This window comes from Coenobita brevimanus, chromosome 73, assembly GCF_032717465.1.
Source record: "Coenobita brevimanus isolate Jiangsu-jjx chromosome 73, ASM3271746v2, whole genome shotgun sequence".
Taxonomy (NCBI): domain Eukaryota; kingdom Metazoa; phylum Arthropoda; class Malacostraca; order Decapoda; family Coenobitidae; genus Coenobita; species Coenobita brevimanus.
The window spans coordinates 35314246-35339432 of record NC_137026.1 but is presented as its reverse complement, the minus strand read 5'-3'; the positions used below and the strand labels follow the sequence as shown (position 1 = coordinate 35339432).

At 41.3% G+C, this 25187-nt stretch overlaps 2 protein-coding genes across 2 annotated transcripts; both read right to left on the bottom strand.

Annotated features, from left to right (window-relative positions):
* Positions 1-4996: 4996 nt before the first annotated feature.
* On the bottom strand, positions 4997-17034 carry LOC145407388 (alpha-crystallin A chain-like). Its single transcript, XM_080278323.1, has 3 exons — positions 16820-17034; positions 7440-7605; positions 4997-5495 (listed from the first exon to the last, which is right to left on the bottom strand). Exons 1-3 carry the CDS (start codon positions 16987-16989, stop codon positions 5304-5306), a joined length of 528 nt encoding a protein of 175 aa, XP_080134449.1. The 5' UTR covers positions 16990-17034; the 3' UTR covers positions 4997-5303.
* Positions 17035-19007: 1973 nt separating this feature from the next.
* On the bottom strand, positions 19008-24909 carry LOC145407569 (heat shock protein beta-1-like). The gene is made up of 3 exons (XM_080278493.1): positions 24653-24909; positions 21195-21354; positions 19008-20529 (listed from the first exon to the last, which is right to left on the bottom strand). The coding sequence occupies exons 1-3, from the start codon at positions 24823-24825 to the stop codon at positions 20335-20337; spliced, it is 528 nt and encodes a 175-aa protein (XP_080134619.1). The 5' UTR covers positions 24826-24909; the 3' UTR covers positions 19008-20334.
* Positions 24910-25187: the final 278 nt, after the last annotated feature.

Here is a 25187-nt window from a genome sequence, read left to right as displayed (position 1 = left end):
CCTTTCAGGCCCACAGTGGGGGTGGGGGTACCTTGGTTACAAATATGCACCAACAAGACAAGTTCTACCTGATCAGAGTACAGTGGAAAGCTGCTTGGCACTTATCTGGAGTCCGGGGTTCAATTCCCGGCACAATACCTGCATTGGCAATATGTTAGTTGATATTTCCTGTGTCAGCATATGTTTCATTCATCAAAGATGAATCGACTTGCCTGGCAAAAAGGAATAAAATAAAAGGTATCATTATACCAAAGGGGTTAAATAATTGACACATCCTGGTTACAATCATAGCTCAATTATGCTTGGGATGTACGGTAAAGAATATTGTACATAATAGTTATGTCTAAAGCATGTTTTCCTGCAGACCTTGCAGAAGTACAAATAGTTACAAGTTCATGTGGTGCATTTTGAAGCTCAGCTGTGTAGCATTATGATAATTTGTTTGGTGATGGGTTTAACGTGGTACCGGCATCAAGGTATTCAGTTTCCTCTGTGAGGAGTATAGAAATTGCCACTACCTCATTTTTGCAAGAGTCCAACACTTCTGGTAACAGCTCAAACCCGTCACTCTGGGAACATAATTTTTGTTTTATTCTTGTTTCACCCAGACTACTTAGTAGGTACTCTATGAACAGAGGAGGAACATTCATCAACACATGTAGAGGTTCATAGCATCATCTGGTGATAAGAATGAAACAGAAAATATGTCGGATTGAAGGAGTTACAATGAACTTCAAGTCTGTTAAACGACTACCATTACTGTGTGTCGTTTCGGTTTGTAATCATATGGGTCTGACATGACCAATTTTTCACAACAGTCTGTGAGCCTGTTTACAATGAGGCTAGAATTGGAAATTGGTGATCTGATGTTTATTGCCTGATCAAAAAGATCAGGAGAAAATTGGGAGGAATAATGCAGCATTTCATTATGCCATGTTCTGGGCAGGCCATTTCTCACTGCAAAACATTGTTGGTGACAAAATGTACTTGCCTAGAATGTGACCAAGGAAATTGGGGTGTTCTTGCAGTCTTACAAGATTGAACAGGTTTGCTTTTCAGATCTGATTCCTGCCTCATTGAGGAAGAGCCCTCACAATTAGAACTTCAAGTGTCGGACAAGTGTGCATCTATTAATGTAGCAGTTTGCATAGTGCTGGTGTGAGATTGAATTTTCTGAACAACAAGGAATTGAATTACCTCCCCCCCTCCCCCATGGTAGTTTATTTGTTGATCGTAGAGTAACTTTGAAGTGTCTAAATAGTGGGTACCATTGCAGTATGCAGGTGTGGGTGATGTTGGTGTAACTGCAGTGGACAGAATGGTTGCATGGCCTTCCAGTTTTAAGGCTGTATGCTCAACCTATGCTATTTGGTTAAAGTTTATTCTTGCAACATCCAGATTAGTTTCTTCAGCTTAAGATAGAGCTGGAGGTGCTTAGTTTTAGTAGACTCCTTAGAATACAAAAGGCCTTTTGTAAGCTGAACTGAACCATTTGGAACAGTAATAATAAATTAAGAGGTAAATAGCACTCAGGGAGACATAAATGAAGCAGCTGTTGAAGACAGAACTTGCGTGTTTTCTCTATCATCCCTGGCTGCACTCCGTAATGTAGGATGCAGACTAATTCACATCAGATGACAACAGCCATTCCATCAGTGGCCAGATATAAGGGACTTACCTTGCCCTTCATGATATTTTAGCCCACTGAGCCTGGAGTTTAACTTTTCTTTTTTTTATTAAAGAGGTTACATATACCCTTAATAAACTACACAAGAAACCTTTCCTGAGTTTAAATTGTCTGGTAGCAGCAATTGTAAAGGACATCACCTAGGTTTAAGAGGCTTAACCATATGGTCCTTAGCCGTAACTCCTGAATCCAATTGACATATCTTATATTTTATTCTTCCTGCTACCAGATGATATTTAGTGTGAAAGACTGATGGGCTTATTGAAGTCTGTGTCTAACATCTCCAGCAGAATAAAATCAAATGATAGAAGCAGTACAATGAAAAATACATCCAAGTGTACTTACATGGTGAACAGTAAGGCAAGCCTCTTTTGATAGTGACTAATGGAGTGTTAGTGGCTGCTACATTTAGTCTGCCTGCATACCACATTAAAATGCTGTCAGCCATGATACAGAGGCCAGACATGTTCATTCTTCATCACATAATGCAGTGATTGGGAAAGAAAAAAAGAAAAAAATGGGGACTTACCTTCGCAATCACAGTTGTATAACTTAGTCAGTGTATTATTCTTGCTACCTCAAGGACAGAACTGGAGGGGTTAGGTAGGGCTTTCACTGGCCTTGTCACTTAGCTTAATAAAATAGACTGGAACAAGCAAGAATAAACTGCAATTAAATGATACCAGATTCCAGGGTTTAAGCATACAGACTCATTTCTCCTTTTGTGTGGTAGCTTCCCCTTGTGTCCACTGGAGCAAACTTATCAATGCAATTTTGTATGTTAATGGTTCTTTGATATGTACAGAGTATTCTTGAATAAAATAATAGGTAGAACTGGTTGTAAACAATATCCATGGCGTGTTTTCTTTCACGGTGCTGATTATTCAGATAAAGAGAATAAGACCCTCGTATTTACTGGCTCAAAGGTATATATCCCATCCTGGGTCTGCAGTATATACAGCACTATTCATTAAAGTGTGCCAGCGCACACAAATGCGAAGTTAAAAAAGAAAAAGAAAAAAACGAAATTAAAAGAATGAAAAGAAAAATACCACACCTTAATTATAATTACTGTACTTGATACTGCCTCCTCTATGTTTGATGACTTTACTGAGCCTATGTGGAAGACTTTCGTATAAGTTCTTGAGGTATTTTGTTCCACTGTTCACAGACTGTCGCCTCCAAGTTTGGCACAGAACTGATGTCTTTAACATTTAAGCCTTGTTTTATAATTGCCCAGAGGTTCTCTAGTGGATTCAAATCGGGAGAATTCCCAGGCCAATCAGCAATGTACTTAACCTCACAGTCCTTAAACTGCTGCACAACCGATTTTGCAGTGTGGCAGGGGGCACCACCTTGCATAAACACTGTTGCACCACAGGTATCAAAAGCATTAGGTAAATATGTCACACAAGTTCCAGATAAGTATACTGATTCCTATGCTCATTTTTTGGTAGTACACTAAATGGACCAACACTTTTAGCTGTAAAACACGCCCAAACCATAAAGAAGTCAGGGTATTTGACAGTTCCACAGATGTACTGCGGGTAAAGTGGATCACTACCCAGGGGCCAATACACACAACCACCACGATTACAGGTGACAAAGTGGCTACGTCACTCCAAAGTACATTAGACCACTCCTCAGGTGTCCAAGTACAATACGGTATTTCTTAGCGAAACTGAGCCTGGGCTTTTGAGCAAACAACAAAACTGGCTACCACTGCTCAGGTGTCCAAGTACAATATTTCTTAGCAAAACTAAGCCTGCGTCACACCCAGATAAGTCCGAGGCCACAACAACAACAACACTAAAAATGTCAAGGGATCTAGATGGTATGTAATTCAATCACACGTTTTTAGTTTTATTATTGACCCACTCGAGTGTGATGACCCATTTTCATTCTTGTTTCTAGCAGACGATTTTACTCGGGTTAGGAAAGCCCCCAGTAGACAAAGGGATGAATGATGGTCGTATATTACATCTCCCTTTTTTTTTTTTTTTTTTTATAAATAAAACTGTTTGTTCATATCGTACATAAAGCTGCAACGTGCTTGGATGCATCAGCCTTGGTTACCTACCTAGTGGCTGTTCTCCAAGCTGCTAAATCTCTGGCAGCCTCCCTACTCAGTCCCTTATCCTTGAATCCTTGAGGTCGCACTGTATGACCTCATCCCAGGTCTTTTTTTGGTCTGCCCTTTGCAATCCTACCCCCGAATAAAACAAAATACAATCTACATCTTAGTGAACACACAAATTCAGTAAGCCAGCGCACCCTAACAGTTAACAAGGGTGATGTAGACTTTAACAAATCCTTCACACTGAAAAAAAAATAAGCTAATCATATATGTGACAATAACAAGAATAAAATACGAGATGCTGTCCCACTGAAGGAGTTACTGGCATATAATCTCATACTGATGAAAACAAAGCTCAAATAGTATCTCCTAACCCAAATAAAATCCTGTGTAAAATATCAATAATAATGATATCACTGGGCTGTGGGGGTTAATGAGATTTGGCAATATTCACTGTCATCATCATCATCATCAGCTCAACCCCTCTTTTCCTACCCACACACAAGATGAGGTATTAATGCCATAAGTAAGATAATACATTTTACAGATTTACATGAATTGGATTATAATAATGGAGTGTACCTAACACCTTAAACTTGAAATACACATTGGTGCTGGAGAGGGATGCTTTCATGTGGAGGCACTGGTATATCTGAGTGGCTATACTATCCAGTTATGAAAATGTCCTTCAACACCCTCTCTATCCCCTCAAAACACAAGGATGGACTGTTGTGGGAGGATAATTTCAGGGTGTCCACTGGGTTCATGTTCAGATGAGCCTGAGGTTGCAACTACTACTAATACCACTCATGATGGTAATAACAAAAGACTCTCTCTCTCTCTCTCTCTCTCTCTCACACACACACACACACACAAATGGTAGGACAGGATTGCTACAGCATTTGTTAACTCCTTCACTACCGTGGGAGGTTTTGTAAACTAAAAAATTATATAGCAGTACAAATAACAAAAGTCATGTATGTCACTCTGCTACCTATCTATCTACTGCCAAGTGCCTTAATCCCATAAGGGGTGGCCACAAACAAACTGTCTCCATTTCGCTTTGTCCTCTGCCCTCCTTCAAGCTCACACCCCCTTCCTCTCCATGTATTTCCCCACATCCATCCCTCCATCTCATCCTTGGCTACCCTTCATGCTTACACACATACAATCTTGTTAGTCTCTCAATCTCCATCCTTTCAACATGGCCAAAGGGTTAATGAAATCCAGTATCATGACTGATCAATGTACTCTGTTTACTTTCACAACAATGGTGAGCTGTACCTATCCCATGCAGTTTGAAAAATTACCATAAACTGAAAAAGCTTGTGTATAGAAAGCAAACAAGAGATAGTTAATAGAAGACAATATCAAAATTCTGTAGTGATCAATAAACTCTATAATGATTTACTCAAGTGGAACAAAAATAATGGCCTACCTAATTCCTTGCAAAGTCTCTCCTATGATTCAGTCCTCTGTAGACAGCATGATTGAATGGGCTAATAGGAGCCAACAGCAAGGTGATCAATAAATAATGCTTTACTCAATTGCAATGGGGACATCCTGCTCATCAGTGCTTGCTGGCAGGGGAACCTCTACAGTGAGCACCCCATCCTTGGACAGCGATGATGTGATGACTGACTCATCCACACCATTGGGCAGCATAAATTGACGGTGGTACTCGTGGTACAGTTTGTGCTCATCAGTCTTCTCGTCATGTTTGGCATATACCTGTAAGTACAAAACCAAGGATGAAAAGACTGCATTAAAGTTAACTACAATAGCTTATAAACTGGAGCCCTTGGTATCCCATACCAAATCATCTGGAGGTCAACAAGCAAAGCATAACAGTAAAGTAGAACAGGGTTCTTGATGGAAATATTATGGTGAACAAAACATCATGGACAGCTGAAGATTTCTCTACCAGCCATCCATCCATCATCCAATCCTATTATATTTCTCTGGCAACAGCCAGAATACAACTGTAATGCTGATCAAGGATTTTTAATGGGATAGAGCATTCTGTTACTGGTTTAACTTATGGCCCTATGCTGGTGTTCCCCAGCAGTAATATATTCTGTACTTGGTACTGTACTCCAGTACAATACCTTGTTTCTAGAGACAGGACTGCAAAAAATTCAAAATACCATATGATAATTATACTGTACAGTACAGCATAGCAATGAACCCATAATATGCAACTGCATTACTGGGCAGTTCTAAAGATCCAATGCACTGTACCAAAGTACAGTATATAAAGGACCCTCAGTAGCCTGGGTGGGTGAGTAGTCATCTTGTGACTCAAGTCACTGGCTGGACAAATAATTGGGAAGTGTCGTATTCGTAGTCAATGATACATGTCCCCATTACAATACAACTAAACCACCATAGCTAGTTATAGCTAACTCCATCCTCAGGGAGAGGGCCAGGCCTTCAGTGAGCATAAGAAAATGATGCTGTAGATAATACTGAGGCATAACAATGCAGAGATTCGTCAGATGTAAATGAGAAACCGCAACCAGCTAAACCAGACCCTCACCATTAATCTATCATAAACAATGCCAGCAATAATTTACTCAAGCTAATCATGGCTGCCAATGCTGATGATGATAAGTCTAATAATTGTTGTTGTTGCTGGGGCCCTAGGCTCATCCAAATGCGAACCCAACGAACTGCAGACTGAAGGTATCTCTCCCCTGCAGTCCACATCGTCCTCTTAGGGGACAGGAATGAGTCTCTTTAGTCGTCGTCATCACCATCATCATCCGGACCTCCTTTCCCATCCTAGGGCAGGGTGAGGAGTAGCAATGCCCAGAAAGCCCATCTGCTCACTCCAATGGGCCATGCTTTCATTCACTCATCATTCAAGCCCCGGAATCCTGGCTCTATCTGATACGCCAAAAACTTTCACCACGTTCTGTAGTTTCGCATAAACGTATCCGGTGGAGTCAATCTGAATGCTGTCATGTTAAAAGGGGTGCCAAATCCCTGATCATGCACTTCTTCTCACAACATTCATCCAGCCAGCTCGATCTCTTGTCAGTCCCCTAGCCTCACCGACTTCCATAACTCTCTTCCTCACATACTCATCCACCAAATCCCTCCACCTTCTCCTTGGCCTACCTCGCCTCCTCCCTCCTTCAAATTCACACAGATATACCTTTTTCACGAATCTATTGTGATAGGAAGCGTTATGAGGAACATACTGAGGTGGTTTGGCCATGTGGAGAGGATGGAGGGTGAAAGACTGACGAAGAGAGTGTATGTGAGTGAGGTGGAGGGGGAAAGAGGGAGGGGGAGGCCGAGGATGAGATGGAGAGGTATATGAGAGAGGGGGGTGTGAGTTGGGAGCAGGGGAGTGAAATGGCGGGGGACAGGGCGACTTGGAGGCGATTTGTTTGTGGCCACCCCAAACGGGATTGAGGTGTCTGGCAATAAATAGATAGATAGATAGACTGTTATCCATTCTCTCCACATGACCATACCATCTCAGTACACTCTCTTTGATTCTAGTGTCCACAGACTTCTTCACTCTGCATTTCTATAGTTAGTTGTCAAATTCATCCTCCAACCTGACTACACCTGGCCACCAAGTTGAAAAATGCGTTATAGATCTCTACCAGGTGAAAACAGACCACAGAAACAACAACCAAGCACAGTATGCCAAATCCTTACCATCAGTTTGTTATTAGCAACCTTGACAGTAACCTCCTCTGGCTGGTACTGGCTGACATCAAACTTCAGCTTGAGTTTCTTGGTGTCGCCGTCCTCCTCGACAAGAGGAGAGTTCACTTCATCCAGCCAGCTGTGTAGTTGTAAGTTGTGGTTTGAGTCATCCTCACTGCAGGGAAAGATAGTACTATATAAATATCTCTATAAATGCATTCTTTCCCACTGTTAAGTAAACAGATAAATGAGAAAGTGATGGAGCATTGAGAGGTGTTGCTGTGGATGCGCTAGAAACCATTAGAAAAAGTGTCTGGAGATGGTTTGATAGGTGGGGGGAATAAAAATGAGAGTGACTTGGAGAGTGTATGTGGGTGATGTGAAAGGGGAAGAGAGGGAAGGGGAGGTCAAGGATGAGATGGAGGGATACGGTGGAAATATGGGGGGATGGGTTGGATAGAGGTCCGCCTGATGACAAATGGCACAGCGACATAGTGTAGCCTATAAGCATACATAAAAATGATGCTGTGTTTCCTCTTAAGGAGTTCCCATACTGAGGATGGCAATGGTAAAACTGATACAGAATTTTCTATGTACTGCGAGCTACACTAACCAAAACTAGCTATTTACTTCCCAACAGTAGCTGGAAACTGTTGGGGAAAAAAAAAAAATGCTGGGTAATAAGATCTGTAAAAATGTCTCAGTCTGGATTCTGGCTACCTGTGGCTGTTTCCTACCATTTCCTACCTTAGTAATGATTGTGTGGCTATTATGTACAAAATTTCCATACCAGAGTTCCAGTGCTACAGGTACTTATGATGTTAATTTGCCAATAAATGAGTCTGCCTATCAGATGTTCAGTGTTGCCTATGACGGCCACTTACCACTAACAGAAATTGCCTGTCAAAGTTACTATGAAGCTGATTTTGATATGCCAGTGCCCCAGCTACAGAAATTGCCCATCAAAGTTTACTGCTAGCAATGGATTGATTTGCCAGTATAACCACCATATAGAGCACTAGTTATATGGAAAAGGCTGATGGAATATTGGCACACATCCTTGATCTGACTATAATATGGTCTACCTGTTCATTTAACTCCCTCTGTCTCAACATGTAGTTTGTCTTTGAGGCAGTTCTCATTATAAGGAGCCTTTTTTTAGACATAATTTTCCTTCTTGTATGCTACTAGCTCCTCAATTAATTGCAGAAAATTACTAAATAAAATTCTTTTGCTACTTATAAAGTTGTTTGTCATTTCCCCACATTTACAGTAGCCAATGAGAATAAAAAACTGATATAGTATTTTAGAACTCATTCCTTTCTGTATTCTTGATACCACCAGGCTGTGTTCAGATTGAGAGAGAGAAAACTGGAGAGGGTTTGAGAAAGACTAATCACTTTATTATGAAGGGCTCTCTCAAAAAGTGAAATCAAAGTCTGGTGGCAGCAAGGAGAAAGTGAAAATATCAGCTAGTAAAAAAAAGGTTAGGCTGGGTTAGGTCAGGTCTGGTTAGTTCAGGATAGGTCTGGTATGGTTAGGTGAGGTTACGACTGGGTAACTTAGGTGAAATGTAAGAGTGAAAAAAGGCATAAGCTTGTTTTGGTTGGGTCTGATTAGTTCACGATAGGTCTGGATTAGTTAGGTCGTTAGGACTAGTTAGGTGAAATCTAAGAAAGTACTAATGAGAGCAAGAGCTTGACGAGGGAAGTGTATGTGAGTGAGGTGGAGGGGGGGAGAGGGAGGGGGAGGCCAAGGATGAGTTGGAAGGATGGAGTGGAAAGGTATATTAGGGAGGGGGGAGTGTGAGCTGGGGGCAGGGCAGTGAATTGGCGGGAGACAAGGCAACACGGAGGCGATTTGTTTGTGGTCACCTCTTCCGGGATTAAGGCGTCTGGGAATAGATACATATTAGATAGACTAATGACATACACTATGGTAGTAAAAGAGGTTAAGCTGGGTTAGATCAGGATTGGTTAGTTCTGGATAGGTTTGCCGTAGTTAGGTTGGGAAGGGTCAGAATGGGGGAATATATGGTAGGTTAAGTTAGGTATGGCTACGTCAGGTTAGAACTGGTTAAATTTGGGGAAGGTTGGGTAGGGTATTAGAATATCATACAGTAGTCATAATAACTCGTGCATAACACTGCTTGTTTATTTCTGCTTTGACTCATAACTACCAATCATTCAAGCAAGGAAAAACAAAAAATACGTATTAACTAAGAATCTTTATAAATATGGCTAAGAATTTTTATAAATACGAAAAAATATATAGCTAAAAGTAATTAACCACTTTAGTGCTGCTGAAATGAAGTAGGGAAGGATATTATGCCACTAACACCAAGTTATTAAAGCTTTCTCGGCACATAGTTACGTAAAATGGATAAAAATCAACCTCACATTTATAAAAGACAGGGTTGAACAAAAGGTGTACGGATTTGAATTTAGTGAGTAACATAGGCCTATGTAAAATACATCAACAGGGCTTAGATGCTGATTCTGGAATATTCAGACTTATTAAGTATTCCCCAGTCGTGTTTAAAGTGATCTGTCACAAGTCTTTATATCCCTTGAATCAAAATCCCATTACACTACTTCTGGCAGGCCCTGTATTACTTCCTGCCAACTGGAGACCGTGTATTACTTAGAGCCAATTGAAGCTTCGAATTTACACTAAACAGAAGTCAAACGAGCAGCAGATTCGTGTGGAAGAGAAGGGTCCAGTTTGGCAGCGGCCATGGTGCAGGTCGGATTGGTGCCACAATCAACATGGATGCCTTGCTGGAGAAACACCCCACAGGTTGGTCAATTACAATACTTGATAAGTTACTGTACCGTATACTAACATCAAAATGACAAAATACAAAAGAATGAGTTAATTATTGATACCTGAGTCTTTAAATAGTATTAAGCATGTTGTTGACAGGACTGAGAGCTGCGAGTGATGCACGGAGCCGGCTGATGCCAGATGTCTGACAAGGTGGTGTGTCGGGTACGTTTTCAAAATATGGTTGGAAGTTTTACGACAATTTACACCACTTAAGCCTCCAGAAATGTTAAACTCCATCAAAAATTATCTGAGAACTCTGTACGCGAAATATTATATAATAAAAGATGGACACTTCATTACGGCCGTAATTCCTACCCCCAGATCAACCGTCTTAAGTCCTACTCCAAGCCCAATTTTCAAACATGCCATAAATCGCTAATCAACGTGATTCTGTCGTCCTTATTGTCATTAAACTCATTCATATGCCGCAGTCCTTACTTCGAGGGGTGATACTAGCTCCCTGTAACGCCAGAAACAATTCTATGGTAAATGGCGTGGAAAATATGGTAGTTTTAATATTACTAGCATAGGTAACATCGCATCTGGCCATATCCCTCGCCCGAATGAATCCCAAGTGCCGAAACATACTGAGCTGTGTATTTAATCTGGGTGTAAAGAAACGCTAATTCCTTCACTACGTTGTCTCCTTAGCTGGTTAAAATTCCCTACAGGCGGTCAAAATTAGAGTAAAATCACAAGACTAACAAGAGAGAATTGTGTAGTTCTGCCGCAAACCCCTCTAAGAATTCCACCACTGGGAGATCGCTTGGTGGTCGAGAAAATGAAGCAATAATGATAATGATAAAAATAGTAATAATACATGAACCGTGCTAGAGCTATGATCGTATTTCCTGCAGCAATGAACATTACCAATATCTACACATCTGAAGGTCCAAAACCCTTAAACGGCAGCTTCATTAGTTACCCTTAAAAATGCGGTAACATTGATTACTCCTTACAAAGAAAAAAAAAAAAAAAAAAAAGGTAAATCTGTGTAATAATTTTACTGATCCCTACAGATAAATTTGCTTGAATGACTGCTAGCGAAGAAACGGGCAAAGCAGCGAGAAACTGGTGGGATCGTGGTTACAAAGAGGTCTACAATGTTGTGACAAGACGGGCTGGTGGGAAATTAACTGTACCTATGAATACTGTCATATTCATCAGCTATTACAAGTCCACTGCTGAACAAAGGCCTCCCTCAACCTTCTCCACGAATTCCTTGACTGAGCCAATCTTTGCCACGTTTTCCCCGCAAATTTCTGTATCTCATCTCTCCACCTCCTGTCTGGCCTTTTTCTGCAGGTACCGATAAATATTGATAACGCTGAGCCGTACACGCAACGAACAGGAAATCGCTTGGCAGAGTGGAAGAGCCAGCAAAACCAGCGAGCCCGCCCCAAACCTCCCGTACCTACGCCACTATACTGCAGGTACCAAAAGGTGCCGCGTACCCCTACTACTTCATAGTCGGTACTCTGATTTTTAACAGACGGTAGTGCATCCCCAACTATTTTAATGGAAGGTACAGCGTACCTTCACTACTTTCGGAGACTATTATGCAGCCGCATGATAAAAGAAAATAAAGATTCTTCCCTCTAAATGGTGCTTTACTTAACCCACTTGTGACGCATACTAACCTTCATGACTAGCGTGAATGAAATTACGAAAACGTCAATGCAGACTCTGACCTCTTCAATGACAGCTCTCCTCGTAACTGAATAAAATAATCCAGTAGTAACAGGAATAAATATTACCAAAAAAAATTCCCTCCGCGGTCAGCCAATATACTGAATAAAATATAATGGTCGATCTAATACACCCCCACCATGAATGATAGGTTCGATACTGCTGCCTCACTTCCACGAGAGAGAGAGAGAGAGAGAGAGAGAGAGAGAGAGAGAGAGAGATTCTTACAAACTCCAGACGATTTTATTCACCTTAAGATACATTTTTTCCCAATTGGAGGGGCTAGATATAGCCTTCATTAACAGTTCAAAAAGATTTTTTCATTCTTGCCATCTTTACCAATTTATTCCCTATTATTCGAACTGGTGGGGTTAGATACAGCATTCATTACCATTTACTACTGTATGTTCTCATTAATTTGAATATAAATCGTCTGGAAACTGCTTTAACTCAGGACAATATACGAATTTGTGGTTAGATGTAGATAACTGATAGATATAGATACGGCATATCAATCTTTTCCTACTTGAGGTTCTCCCTATATAGCTTTAATATAAATCGTCTGGAAGCTGTTTTAAATACTTTGGACACAACGAACCAAAGGGATTAATGTAAATATTATAGAGATGGCAATAAATAGCTAAGGTATACAGATATTACATACGGCAGATATATTAATCCTTCATCGTTGTGGGCCCTTTCCAAGCTGAACCGAAACAGAATGGAAGCGCGTAATATTCAGCTTGATAACACGTATCGAACTGCAGGGATTAAATACAGCCTTCGTTAACACCAGCAGGCCTACATGTCTTCCCCAAGCTGAATAAAATCGTATGGAGGACGCAAGAATCATTGATGAGGCAGGATAAATGAACCAAGACCGTTTTAGCTGATCAATAACTGCCATCTCTCCATTCTGAACACCCAGTTGTAACAAGCTATTAACACTAAAATGCAATACTAAACACGAAGTTCCATGGAAAGGATGGAGAGCTGCAACGTTTGAGTGAAAGAGGTATATACAGAGAATGGGATTTAGCTACCTACAGTCTCCGAATTACATACTATGAAGAGCTAAAATAAAACCGGTAAAAGGGATTAATTGGTACGGTTCAAAATGCCGGTTTGACTAACACGAAACTGGTCACATTCACTATAATCGGTCTTCCATGTTAGTAAAATGAATAAAACTAGATAATGTCTGGCAGTGAATAAAATGGTAAAGGAAAGTTAACCAGACAGCATTCTGGTTCGATCCGCCTCCTGTAACATGCATTGGTCAATGCGACTGGCGAGACGGTGACGCAGTATATAATCCCTGAAGGCGAGTGACCTTATTCTTACCGAGTTATTCTGTATATTATACCCGAATATCCTTTAGTTACTATCTATCTTGCCAGACGCCTTAATCCCGTAAGGGGTGGCCACAAACAAATCGCCTCCATGTCGCCCTGTCCCCCATTTCATTGCCCTGCTCCCAGCTCACACCCCCCTCTCATATACCTCTCTACTCCTTTAGTTACATCGTTTACATATAGGTAGTGCTTACATCGTTTTTATCAATAGTTTACATAATATACAAGAGATTAATCCGGTGTTAATGTGAAGAATAAATCGCTAAGCAAGAGTTGTTACGAAATTTCAGAAGCTACTCAAACTACCCTAAACCCCTCCCTTGCCATAAAATCGCGTGGAGGAAGCAAGACTAAACAAGTGCATTTATTCTCACCAGATGATCCTAATCCCTTTTTAGCTTAACTGATGGCTAGGTGCAGTCACATGAGGGTATATTTGACTAGTAACCATGGAGACTCACTCCATAACTAGGGCTTCATTCCATGTAACCACGATTAATCTCCTTTCAGCTCAACTGATGGCTTAGTGGAGTCAGATTTGAGGGTAAATTTGACAAGGAACCAAGGAGACTCATTGTTACCCCATATCTAAGGCTTAATTCCATGCAAACATGACGTGTGGACCAGTTCCGTCAGATGAAAACAAAGGTACCATTGCAAAGGAAGTTAACCTGCACAGCTCAGCATACCGGTTGGATCCGCCTGAAGTCCAATAACACGCATGGCACATCATTCACAGAGATAACGTCAAACCACCTGACTTGATCCGGCCACATTCAACCTCCTGTACTACCATGTCTAATTCATTCCTATTACCTCATGATGATGATGATGATGATGATGATGATATTTATTACTGTTAGGGAGGTCCCACTAGTCTGAACTCTCCGTAATCCAACATCCCTCCCCCCGCCCTCCCCCCCTCTCTCTCTCTCTCTCTCTCTCTCTCTCTCTCTCTCTCAAAAACACGCTAATGTATAATTCTCTCTCTCCAGACGATTTCAGGTCAGGGGAGACTTCGAATTTGGGAAGTTACATGCAGCTTTCAAATTGCCCCTTCACTACAAAAGGTCGCCTCAAGATTTATAAAATCGTCCAGAGATAGCAAGAAATCAAGGTCAATAAAATCGTCTGGAGGTACAAGAAATCACTATGTTATGAGATCCTTTCAATGCAATCAGGGACTTCGATAATCACTGACTACTGCAGTTCACATTCTGGGAGAAAATGACAGAACAATTGTAGCAGTAGCAGTAGTGGTGGTGAGAGCACCAACAGTAGTAATTAGCAGTAGTAATAGTAGTGTAAAAGTATAGTATCGGTAGTAGTAGTAGTAGTACTGGAAGGTGATAGTAGTCGTCTATATGCACTAACCCCTTCAATCCCGTTTTTATTCTTTTTATCTCAGATGATTTTATTCACCTCAGACAAGACATCGAACGGAAGGAGTTAGCTATAGCCTGCAATAACCCTTTCACTACCAGGAACCTCTTAAAGCTGAATAAATCGTCTGGTCTAGCAAGACTGATACATAATCGTGAATCCTTGCCACAAAGTATCGCCCTTGTCTAAATATATCGCGTTTGCCACAGTCTATCGCCTTTGTCACAGAATACCACATTTGCCACAAATTATCGCCTTTGCCACAGAATATCGCCTTTGCCACAGAATATCGCCTCTGCCACAGAACATCGCCTTTGCCACAGAATACCGCCCTTGCCACAGAATACCGCCCTTGCCACAAAATATCGCGTTTGCCACAAATTATCGCCCCTTGCCACAGAATATAGCCTTTATAATAAGTTTATTCGGTAATGCAACCATGGATAGTCCAGTAAGGCTTCTGCGGCGTATTTCCACTGGAGTCCTTCGCCACAAAATATCGCCTTTGCTACATAATATTGCCTTGTTGCAGAATAAAGCCCAGCAACAGAATTCCGCCTAGAGAATAACACCTTGCAAACGTAACGGAGCCTTAATTACGGCGTTTTTACAATACCGACTTCGTCATTTGTGCTCTTACCTTACTCAGGAGGCTTTCATAATGCGCAGTCTGGTCTTCTCGTCTTTAAGCTACTTTAAACTTCCCCCCCTACGGTTACAACAACTTAGAATAGGACATAAAGATGTCTTTCCACTCGCCATTTCGAAGGACGCCGAGGAAATTTGTATTCATACGCGTGTAAACTAACAAAAGCAGAAATACTAAGCTATCAAAAACAAAGATTAATATTTGAATATAGTACATAAACAGCGTCCAAAAATGATGGGTGAGTTGTGGGAAACGAAAATTCATCTTAAAGAATAATTGGAACGTGACTCAAGAGGACACTACTTCATTACGCGGAGGAGCATCAGTCTATTGCTTGGTGACTAAAATTGCTCTCCGTAGCGAATGTCAAGTTGTTATAGATGGGACAAAAATGTTGCTATACTCATTCCCCACAAGCTGGACTAAAATAACCATCCTTCAGTCATGAATACTGAGTTATAACATGAGATCAACACTAAAACTTAGGTATCACAACGAAGTGCTACGGAAAGGATGTACGAGTAGTTGTAGCATTCTTTTTCTGCCACCGAACTACGCGGCAAAGCTACAAGAGGACGGAAATCGGCGCCAAATTAAAATAAAACAACTATAGCTATGAATACACGTTAAGGAAACGATGTATGCACGTAGTATTATATTATTCTGCCATTAAATCACTTAAATAGGGGTAAAGGGGGACCGAATCAGACTCGAGTTGGCTTTGGTTTCATCAACCCCCTTTCCTATGCGATACATTTGGCTGGTTACTTCAATTTTGATCTTGTGTGTTAAAGATGCAGGCTATGTCGATTAAAATGTAATGAAGTCAATATATATAAATGACAAAGACAAAATGACGTAGCCTAACGTGCAAAATAAAGTTTCTTCCTCCACTTCTCTCCATAATTCAAATCACTTACCTACCCCTACGAGTAACATTCATCAGCCACAAATCATACTCACGTTTCAAGAAAGTACAAAATAATGCTAAAAATTTGACCTAATTACCCTGATCAGTCTAATGTATAAGACTAATCCATTCAAACAACTTTAACACTGACCATTGCAAATATGAGATTTGGCCTTAAGCAATTATGATCCGAAACTAAAATATCGTACTTAAACACTTGATAATATCTGTCCAATAAAATTACAGGTAGATACTAAATACGTCTCAAATAAACATACTAAGTCCAAAGGAATGTTAGGCTGAAACTTGATGGTGTTAGCATACAAAATCCGACCCAAACTAATCACTAATTTAACCAGGTCAAAGGAGTCTGGACTAAAACAGAATACAATAACATCTAACAAAAAACATCGCAACTGAAACAGCAGAGAAAAAGTCCAAGGGAATTACTGGCTGCGATTGAAGTAACGTTAAAAACAATACAAAAATCCGTCGCAAATCAAAATAATACCAGAAATATCACAAGAAGGATTGCTGGCAAAAATAACACTGAAAAAAAAAGTTCGATATTTACCCTTCTGGAGCGGGGAGGGATTCTTGAAAGGTTGAGAACTCGCGGCAGAAACGTGACATTTCTTCCTCCATGGTCTTCATGTCCGCCAAGAACTGTTGACGCGTGGAGCTGTATTCCTGTTCTATCACGTTGAAGTCCATCGGCATGATGGGGATGAACCTGAATGGCATTTTTGAGGATTTTAAAGGATACGGTGCTATGCCCAGAGACGAGAAACGCAGCCACCCCCTTTGACGTCGGCCAAAGGGCAACTGACGGGCTGTGTCCTGTACCTGCGTGATCGTTTGGAATCAACTGGTTGCTTGATTTCAGCGTTTGCGCGGTAGTTTCTCGGGAAAGATTTACATTTGAAAGACAGGAATGCATCCAGGTTTATTATTCCAATTGCATTTCCGTTAGAAACAGACAGATAACACTCGTGAAGCTGAATATCATATCGACGAAATCATTTGCGTCTCGTCTTGGAGGAGAGTACTGTACCTTTCGTCTTAAGTTAAAAATTAACAGCAAATATTAATCACTTTAGTATTCCAATCCAGAATTCGCAAATATTTTGTTCATCTGAAAGTGCGTCCTTAGGAGCCCGTGTGTCTTTGCTGTCATCATTACACATGACTGGGATAACTCTATTCCAGTTAACCCCAGGCGATTTTATACAGCCAAAAGTTGATAGTCTGAGGGTGACAGTGAAATGGCTTAAACAGTGAGATGTAGGCAGAATGGGTGGGAATATTCAGTCTAAATCACATACCTGGGATATTTTCGTCCTTTTGCAACAAAATTCCCGTAGTAAGTTGAAAGATAAGACAATCTTGCGCAGAACTGACACCCTTTCCGTAGAATCATGGTGTTACTCTCGTGTTATAGATCAGCACTCAAGACGGAGATGGCAGTTTTACGCCTATTTTAAGTAAACAGGGCATAGGTCTTGTAAGGCTGCTGCAAATTGCTTATTTAGCCTACATATCAAAAGAATTATACGGTAGGTTATGTCTCCTAAGTGGTGTGGGCGTTGTAATGTTGGAAAGCACTAGATGTACCTTCAGGTGGTTTGGCTGTGGGGAAAATAGATAGACAATTGAAGAATGACCAGGAGTGTATGACTAAGGATGAAGGGGAAGGAGAGGGACCGTGAATGAGGTGCAGATGGGGTGGAACAATGGTGTAGCTACTGTACGTGGGGTATAGGGGGTAGTCAGACCCTTGCCCCCCCACTGCCCTCCCCCATTTGAAGTGTCGGATTTAATTCGCGGACATTGTGCAGCACTGAACTCCCAAAATAGCGCTTCACCCCACCTCACCATTCGTCAAGAGCTGGCTACGCCACGGTGGAGATGAGTAGAGGGGTGGTGTAAGTTTGAGAGGGCAGCCTGGCGGCAGGGGCCAGAGACATGGAGGTGATTCGTTTGTGGCCACCCCTCGCAGGATTAGAGCGTCTGGGTATATACAGAAAGACTAACAGAATATTTGCTGCGAAGTGAGGTGTCTGGTAGCTGTAAACCTGAATATTAGGCTATACACAGCTTAAGGAGTCAGATATGGCCAGTGTGTGGTACTTCAGTAACATTAGACGTGTAGCACTAACATAATTGTGTAGCAGTAGCTTTAGTGGTAGTGTAGTAGTAAATAGTTACCTCAGGCTCATCTGTATGTGAACCCGATGGACTGCAGGGCATCTCCCCTTCTTCCAATCCCCCATCCTCCTTTCGGTGAGACAGCAGTGCCTGAGGGACATTTTGTATCAACCAGGCAAGTCCACTGCTCTTTAATATCGGTGCCATCGCTCGAAAACCTCTCCATCACCCCCAGATCTCATGTACTGCTCTTTATTCACATTACCACAGTTGGAGATTTGTCCTTTTGCAGCTTATTTCTTGTAGCTCAATGGCAGAATACAACTCTACTTTCCATAACTGTTTTATTACTATAGCTTTTTCATTCAGCCTGGTCATAATGTCCTATTTTAGCTTATTTCATTTAGTTCTGTGGCAGAATGTAATGCCACAACGCTGCATCCTTTCCATAGCACAGATTCCTGGCTGGTATCATATTGTTACAGCTCAGAAGTATGCACGATGGAGACGCCAATACAGGGCCAAGTGAAATGAGTATAGCGGAATTCAGTGTTAATCTCTTACACCTCAGCACTCAAGACAGAGAGGGGAAATATCAAGAGAAAAACGCTGGGAAAGGTCTGGTTATTTTATTGTTTCATTATTTCTCATACAATTTATACACCAATTCCAAAACTAATTCTGAAGTCTTGAATGCCTGGCGCACAAATCCGTTCAGACAGCAAAGCAAAAAAGTTAATTTCTTTTAAAGTCAGAAACGGGGCTGAATTTCGAATTGCTGCCCAACAATCTGGCCAATTTAAACTGACAAAAAAGAATGGAGTAATAGAATAATTAAGAAAAAAGGGTTGCTTGCTGCTTTAAATATGAAACTTTTTTTTTCTTCTTCTTCTTCACTGCTGTACTACATGTCCCTTATCATAAGCTATAGTGTATTTACAGTAGTTACCAAGAACAAATGTATGTTTTCTTGTACTGACTGTACATAGCTGCCGAAAATAAAGTTTTACTCAAGATAAACTTAACAGGCTCTTTCCATGCCAACTTCAAGTAACACTGACTTGCCTAGGGTACATTCTTCACATAAATTCACAAATCTAGCAGGCACATAGGTCATTTTTCTGCCAAAATTTGAATTTGAAATCCTCGTACTGACAAATCGTACATGCATATGAATTAATTGATACAGCTGTTATGATAGTCAATGTTGATTCTACTCTTACTAAGACTCCAATACTAATCTAGTGTTTTGATGTATTTTGCAGCCCCCATAATTCAAATTCTCGGCAGGAAAACAAACCACACTATAACAATGGGTAACATTAGTGATTTAGAATTAGGTGCTGAAATAACTTCAAATAAATCACCTATTGATGGTAAATACTGTATGAAATTCTAACACAATAATCCATATCTTAAATTAGCTAATGATATTCATACAAAACCTAAAACTTATCTCATTAAACCTTGACTTCCTTTGTAACACTGAAACGTATCTGCCCTACATACTTCTACCTTTCTACCTTCTCATTTTCCCCTTAAAATAAAAAAATAATCCTTCACTTATAGGAAAAAAAAAAAAAAAAACTATGGAACACTCCTAATCATACTTTTGCTCTTTCTATTTTCTTCCTTTGCCAAATCTTATCCCGTTACCTGCTATGTCTGCCTATCTACTTCTCTAAATTTTTTTCTCATGCTTCCCACCTTTCTTGGCTTTGATGGCAGGAAGAACGCACTTTTCTTTCTTCTCCCCCCTCATTCTTCTTTCTCCTTAGCTCTGTTTTAAGGCAGTGTGTCCTTCACTTGTAATAACAGGCAGAGGGATTTCTTGTCTCGGTTCATTCTTTACACCTGTTCATCTCGTTCTCCTTAATACTAGCTGGCAGAGGGGCTTCTTTCCCTTGTCTTTCTCTTCCCCCTGCTCTTCTTATTCTCATCTTAGCTCTGTTTGATGGGGATGAGGTGCTCGCCACTTGCAATAGCAGGCAGAGGAGCTTCCACAGTCAACACCCCATCCTTGGAGAGTGATGACTTGATGGTGGCTGGGTCTGTGCCTTTGGGAAGCAGGAATTCACGGTTGTACTCATAGTGCACATGTCGGCAGTCTGTCTTCTCCTCGTGCTTGGCGTGCACCTGTAAGAGAAGGCAAGTTAAGCACGTGATACTCTCATTTACAAACACAGTAATGCTGGAGAGGAATGCCTTCATGTGATGGCTTTGGCAGATGGGCAGCTTAAGCCAGCAGTCTTCTAGGTTCACATCAAGATGAGTCTGGGGCAACACCATCTAATACAAACCACTGTCCTAAATCAATTATCTATTTTGGGGGTGGCTGAGACCAAGGAATGTTGTTTTATTATTATAATTAGTACTTTACTACTAGCATCAACGAATACAGCAATAATCACCATCATCCGGACCTCCTTTCCCACCCTAGGGCAGGGTGAGAAGTAGCAATGCTCAGACAGCCCAAATTTGCCCAATTCAATGGGCCACACTTTCATTCACTCATCATTCAAGCCCCCGGAATCCTGGCTCTATCTAATAATAATAATCTATAGTGCCAGACGCCCTAATCCCTTAACAGGTGGCCACAAACCAATCGCCTCCATGTCGCCCTGTCCTCCGCCATTTCACTGCCCTACCCCCAGTTCACACTACCCTCTCATATACCACTCCACTCCATCCCTCCAGACACACAGAAAGGGGGGGAGGGGAGTTTGGAAAGCAATAAAGAATGGGCAGCAGGGGTAGCCTATGAAGGAAGGAATGGAGGAGGAAAGGCAAATAAAACTTACCAACAACTTATTATCCTGTGTTTTAACGGTAATTTCCTCTGGCTTGTACTGGCTGACGTCAAATCGCAGCTTGAGTTGCTTGCTGTTACCGGAGTCCTGAACCAAAGGGGACTTCATGCCCTCTAACCAACTGCCGAAGGTGGGGCCCGCTGGTGCGGGGCTGAAATTGAAAGAAGGAATTTACAATCAACAAAATCAACATATTAGAATCATCAAAAGTAACAAACATGGAAATTAAGTTGAAAAAGCGTATACTAAAGCACATTAAAGTCAAGAAAACAATATCAATAATAATAATAATGTTGGCTGGCTTTATATCCCATAGGAGAATGCAGCTGTGACAAGGAAGTAATTGATGTTGGGTGTGCCGTGACAGTGAAGGTGAGGGTGAAGGAGAGGGAAAATGCTCGGTTAAATATATAACAAGGTGTCTGTGCATGAGGGGGAGGGAGAAATGCAGTTAAATATATGTGGAGAGAGAGAGAGAGAGAGAGAGAGAGAGGATGCAGTTAAATAAGTGGGCATGATAAATGCATGGTTAAATTTAGAGAGAGAGAGAGAGAGAGAGAGAGAGGATGCAGTTAAATAAGTGGGCATGATAAATGCATGGTTAAATTTAGAGAGAGAGAGAGAGAGAGAGACTAATCCGGTCACCACTGTTTGTGTGAAGGGTAAACACGCCCATACACTGTTTATTCAATGCCTCTTCACCCTTCCCACTCGGTGACGTCATGTTTATCTCTGCCACTCCCAATGCTTTTCAGCTGAGGAAGATGAATAATGGAGGGATGGATTAATGAAGGCTATATCTAACCCCTCCACTTTGAAATCTCTCTCCAAACATGAATAAAATCGTCTTCATTTTCCTCCTTTTCTCCCCTTTCACACAACACGCTCCTAGTCAATCGTTCATTTTCCATTCCCTCTACTATTATTCCTTTTAGTAATTGTAGGTATATTAATTAAATGAGTTTTCGTATGCGCATCCCGTCCCTCCATCTCTTCCTCTGTCTCTAACTTCCCCTCCCCCAACCCAACTCACATCATTACGTCAATCTTTCATTCTCAATTCTCTCCACGTTATTGACTCGCGTAACTAAATTCACTATGTACAAGAACATCGTTATTTTATTTTATTTTATTTTTTTTATGCGAGGAAGAAGGAACCAAAGGCCATGAGCCCGCAGTAACAGTTCCCTCCAAGAGAAAAACAAAATACAATATAGAGCCAAATTCAAGATCCGATCATTTTGAGATGCCTGGACACACTGCGTTTGAAAGACTGGAGATCATAGGCAGCAGGAAATACAGACAGAGGGAGACAGTTCCAGAGCTGACCTGTTGCATAAATGAAAGACTGGGAGTAACGGTTAACTCTTGCATTAGAGAGTTGGACAGAAAAAGGATGAGAGTTTGCTGCCAGACGGGTGCTACGCGCCCGTCGTAGAAGTGGAGGAATGCAAGCAGACAGTTCAGAGGAGCAGTGACCATTAAAGTAGTACCTGCTTCGACCAGAAAAGAAGACGGTACTGCGGGCATCAGAGAGTCAACTTTAGGGGCGTAAATAATTTAACCAACCAAAAGCAAGTGAAACGATCCCTACATTCTGGTACTACGCTAACCTAGATATTCAGTGCAGTTTAGTTCCCAAAAGTGCTTACATCTCACTTGGACTACGTTTCAGTGTTTTCAGTGATTTGGTTTATCGTCTGCTCTACTGAATTTGCTGATCATTTAACGGTACCAGTATTAACATTCACATGGCCTACACGAGTTCCGGGTGAAGAGGCTCCCTAGCACCTCTTAACGATTTATTTCAAAACTACTATTTTTTTTTTTTTTTTTATTCATATCTTTTGGATGAGATTGCATATCACACAATACAGTAACGGAACAGAATCAGGAAGAGGTGTTATTAAGCTTCCTAACCGCACAAGAACTACAGCTGTCGTTATATCCCAATTTTTTTTTTTTTTTTTTAAATATATTTACCGTACGAACCCAGTGACTGTGCAAAAACTTTATTGGTGACTCCAGTAATGTGATTATTCTCTTCACTATATAGTTCCTACTCATCTGAAGTAGTATTTTAGCGGCTAATGATTCAGTCATATGAAACAGCGCTACGTTTGGAAACAGAGGTAAGTAGTTATTCTTTGAACTTATCGTTATGTAATATATGTAACTGGAAAAAGCTGTCATGATATGCATTCCACTTCTCTCTTTGTACTCGTTTTCCCCAATCCCCCTCTCTCTCCTCTTCTCTCTCTCACCTCTCTACTCTCTTTGTGCCCACTTCACCTCCTCCTTCCCCCCCTCCCCAACCTCTCTCTCTCAGCCTACCCACGTAATTTTATACCTACACACACGCCCACCCCCTTCCCTCATTCAAATCCATATTTAGGTTATACCTCCACACATACATACACACACACAAGAAGGCTCGCATCATGCTTTAACGTGCTTCCTGCTCTCTATAAACCAATCAACCTTGCACCTGCGCTCAAGTTCAACCTCTTCAGGTCGTTTGGAGCCATTTTACTCGTTTCTTCTTGCTAACACAGAACTATTTTAAATCTTAGGCTGAAATGTGACTTGTAATCGCGTAATTTAGTGCAATATACTCCAGATACCATAAGATTTTTTTTTTTTTTTTTTTTTGGGGGGGGGGGGGGAGATCTCGTAGGATCCAGATTGTTCGTCAGTCCCTTACTAAAGATTTTCGGAAACGCGCTAAATACGTTCAAGCCTCATCAGAACTCTGAAGCTTCTGCATGGTCTGTACATTTATAGGAACTGGCTCAAATTTTAACTCCCCCCCCCCTCTCTCAGATTGTCCTTGAAGATGATGTGGCGTGCATTTGGTTTGTCATGCGCATTTGCTCCCGCCCTCGCCATGCGCAACCTCACCCTCCCCCATTTAAACCACATAACACCGTATATACCTACGTGAAACGTTACACAAATACAAAAAACACACAAGGAGTTGCCTATGCGCAGTAGTAATGGCGGGAGCGCGGGAAAATCTAAACCATATGTTAACCGAGCCGCCTCGTAGGGACCGGTAAGTCGAAATATCTATAACTATACCCTGTTCACTGAAACTTGGCGTAATAATACCATCTCTCCATGTTCAGCACTGTGCTAGGAGGCTGACACTTGAATATGATGCGTCCCGTAGGATGCGGGTCCGCCTCGTGGGGACTGTTAGATCTGTATCATTTATGTAACTTTATTCTGTTCACTTTAAATCTGGGGTAAAACTGCTATCGCTCCATCTTGAATGATCAGCTATACCTAGAGATTATCACTAGTGTATGGTACTAGTCACGAAGAAGCCGGGAACAAAGTACTGCATAAGCCTGGCATCGACTTGAGGGAAATGCAGCTGCAAATGGGGCACAAATCTGCACTAAATTAAAATGACTAGAGTACATGTGTAATTCTCTCACACCTACCTGTCAGGGGCGGGAACGACTTGCTTAAAGCCAGAAAACTCCCTGTGGAACCGCGACATCTCTTCCTCCATCCTCTTCATTTCGGCGTTGAAGTGATCCCGAATGGAGTTGAATTCCTGATCGATGACGCTGAAGTTCCATGGCACGACTGGAAGAAGCTTGAAGCCGGACATTGTGGCGGTTTAGTTAGCGGTTAGACGTGGCACCAGTTATAAGTAACGTATTCCCTCCGAAGGCTCGTTGAACACTGACTCCCTTTCCCGCGCTCTCATGCATTTATGTCTTCATGCACTATATTCGGGAGAGTTCTGGCGGGCTCTCGGCGTCCCTTGTATTCACAAACGATCTCACTAATTTATTCCCGTTATACAAGCCACCGTAACAGTTAAATATAAAGATCAACCATATTCTTTTACGGTATTTTTCACGTTATTACCCACTCGAGTAATGAACTGTTTGACAGATGGACGAATTAAGAGGAAGGTAGATACTCAAACGATCTTTAGCTTTGGGAAACTTTAAGAATATTTTCCCT

What these genes read in the sequence shown, in the direction of transcription:
- LOC145407388 (XM_080278323.1), bottom strand. Translation starts at nt 16,989, where the DNA reads ATGCCATTCAGGTTCATCCCCATCATGCCGATGGACTTCAACGTGATA. An exon ending in TCCCTCCCCGCTCCAGAAGG is followed by an intron (nt 7,606 to 16,819) that starts GTAAATATCGAA and finishes CTTTCCCTGCAG; the next exon opens with TGAGGATGACTCAAACCACA. An exon ending in TTGCTAATAACAAACTGATG is followed by an intron (nt 5,496 to 7,439) that starts GTAAGGATTTGG and finishes TTGTACTTACAG; the next exon opens with GTATATGCCAAACATGACGA.
- LOC145407569 (XM_080278493.1), bottom strand. Translation starts at nt 24,825, where the DNA reads ATGTCCGGCTTCAAGCTTCTTCCAGTCGTGCCATGGAACTTCAGCGTC. An exon ending in GTCGTTCCCGCCCCTGACAG is followed by an intron (nt 21,355 to 24,652) that starts GTAGGTGTGAGA and finishes TTTCAATTTCAG; the next exon opens with CCCCGCACCAGCGGGCCCCA. An exon ending in CACAGGATAATAAGTTGTTG is followed by an intron (nt 20,530 to 21,194) that starts GTAAGTTTTATT and finishes CTTCTCTTACAG; the next exon opens with GTGCACGCCAAGCACGAGGA.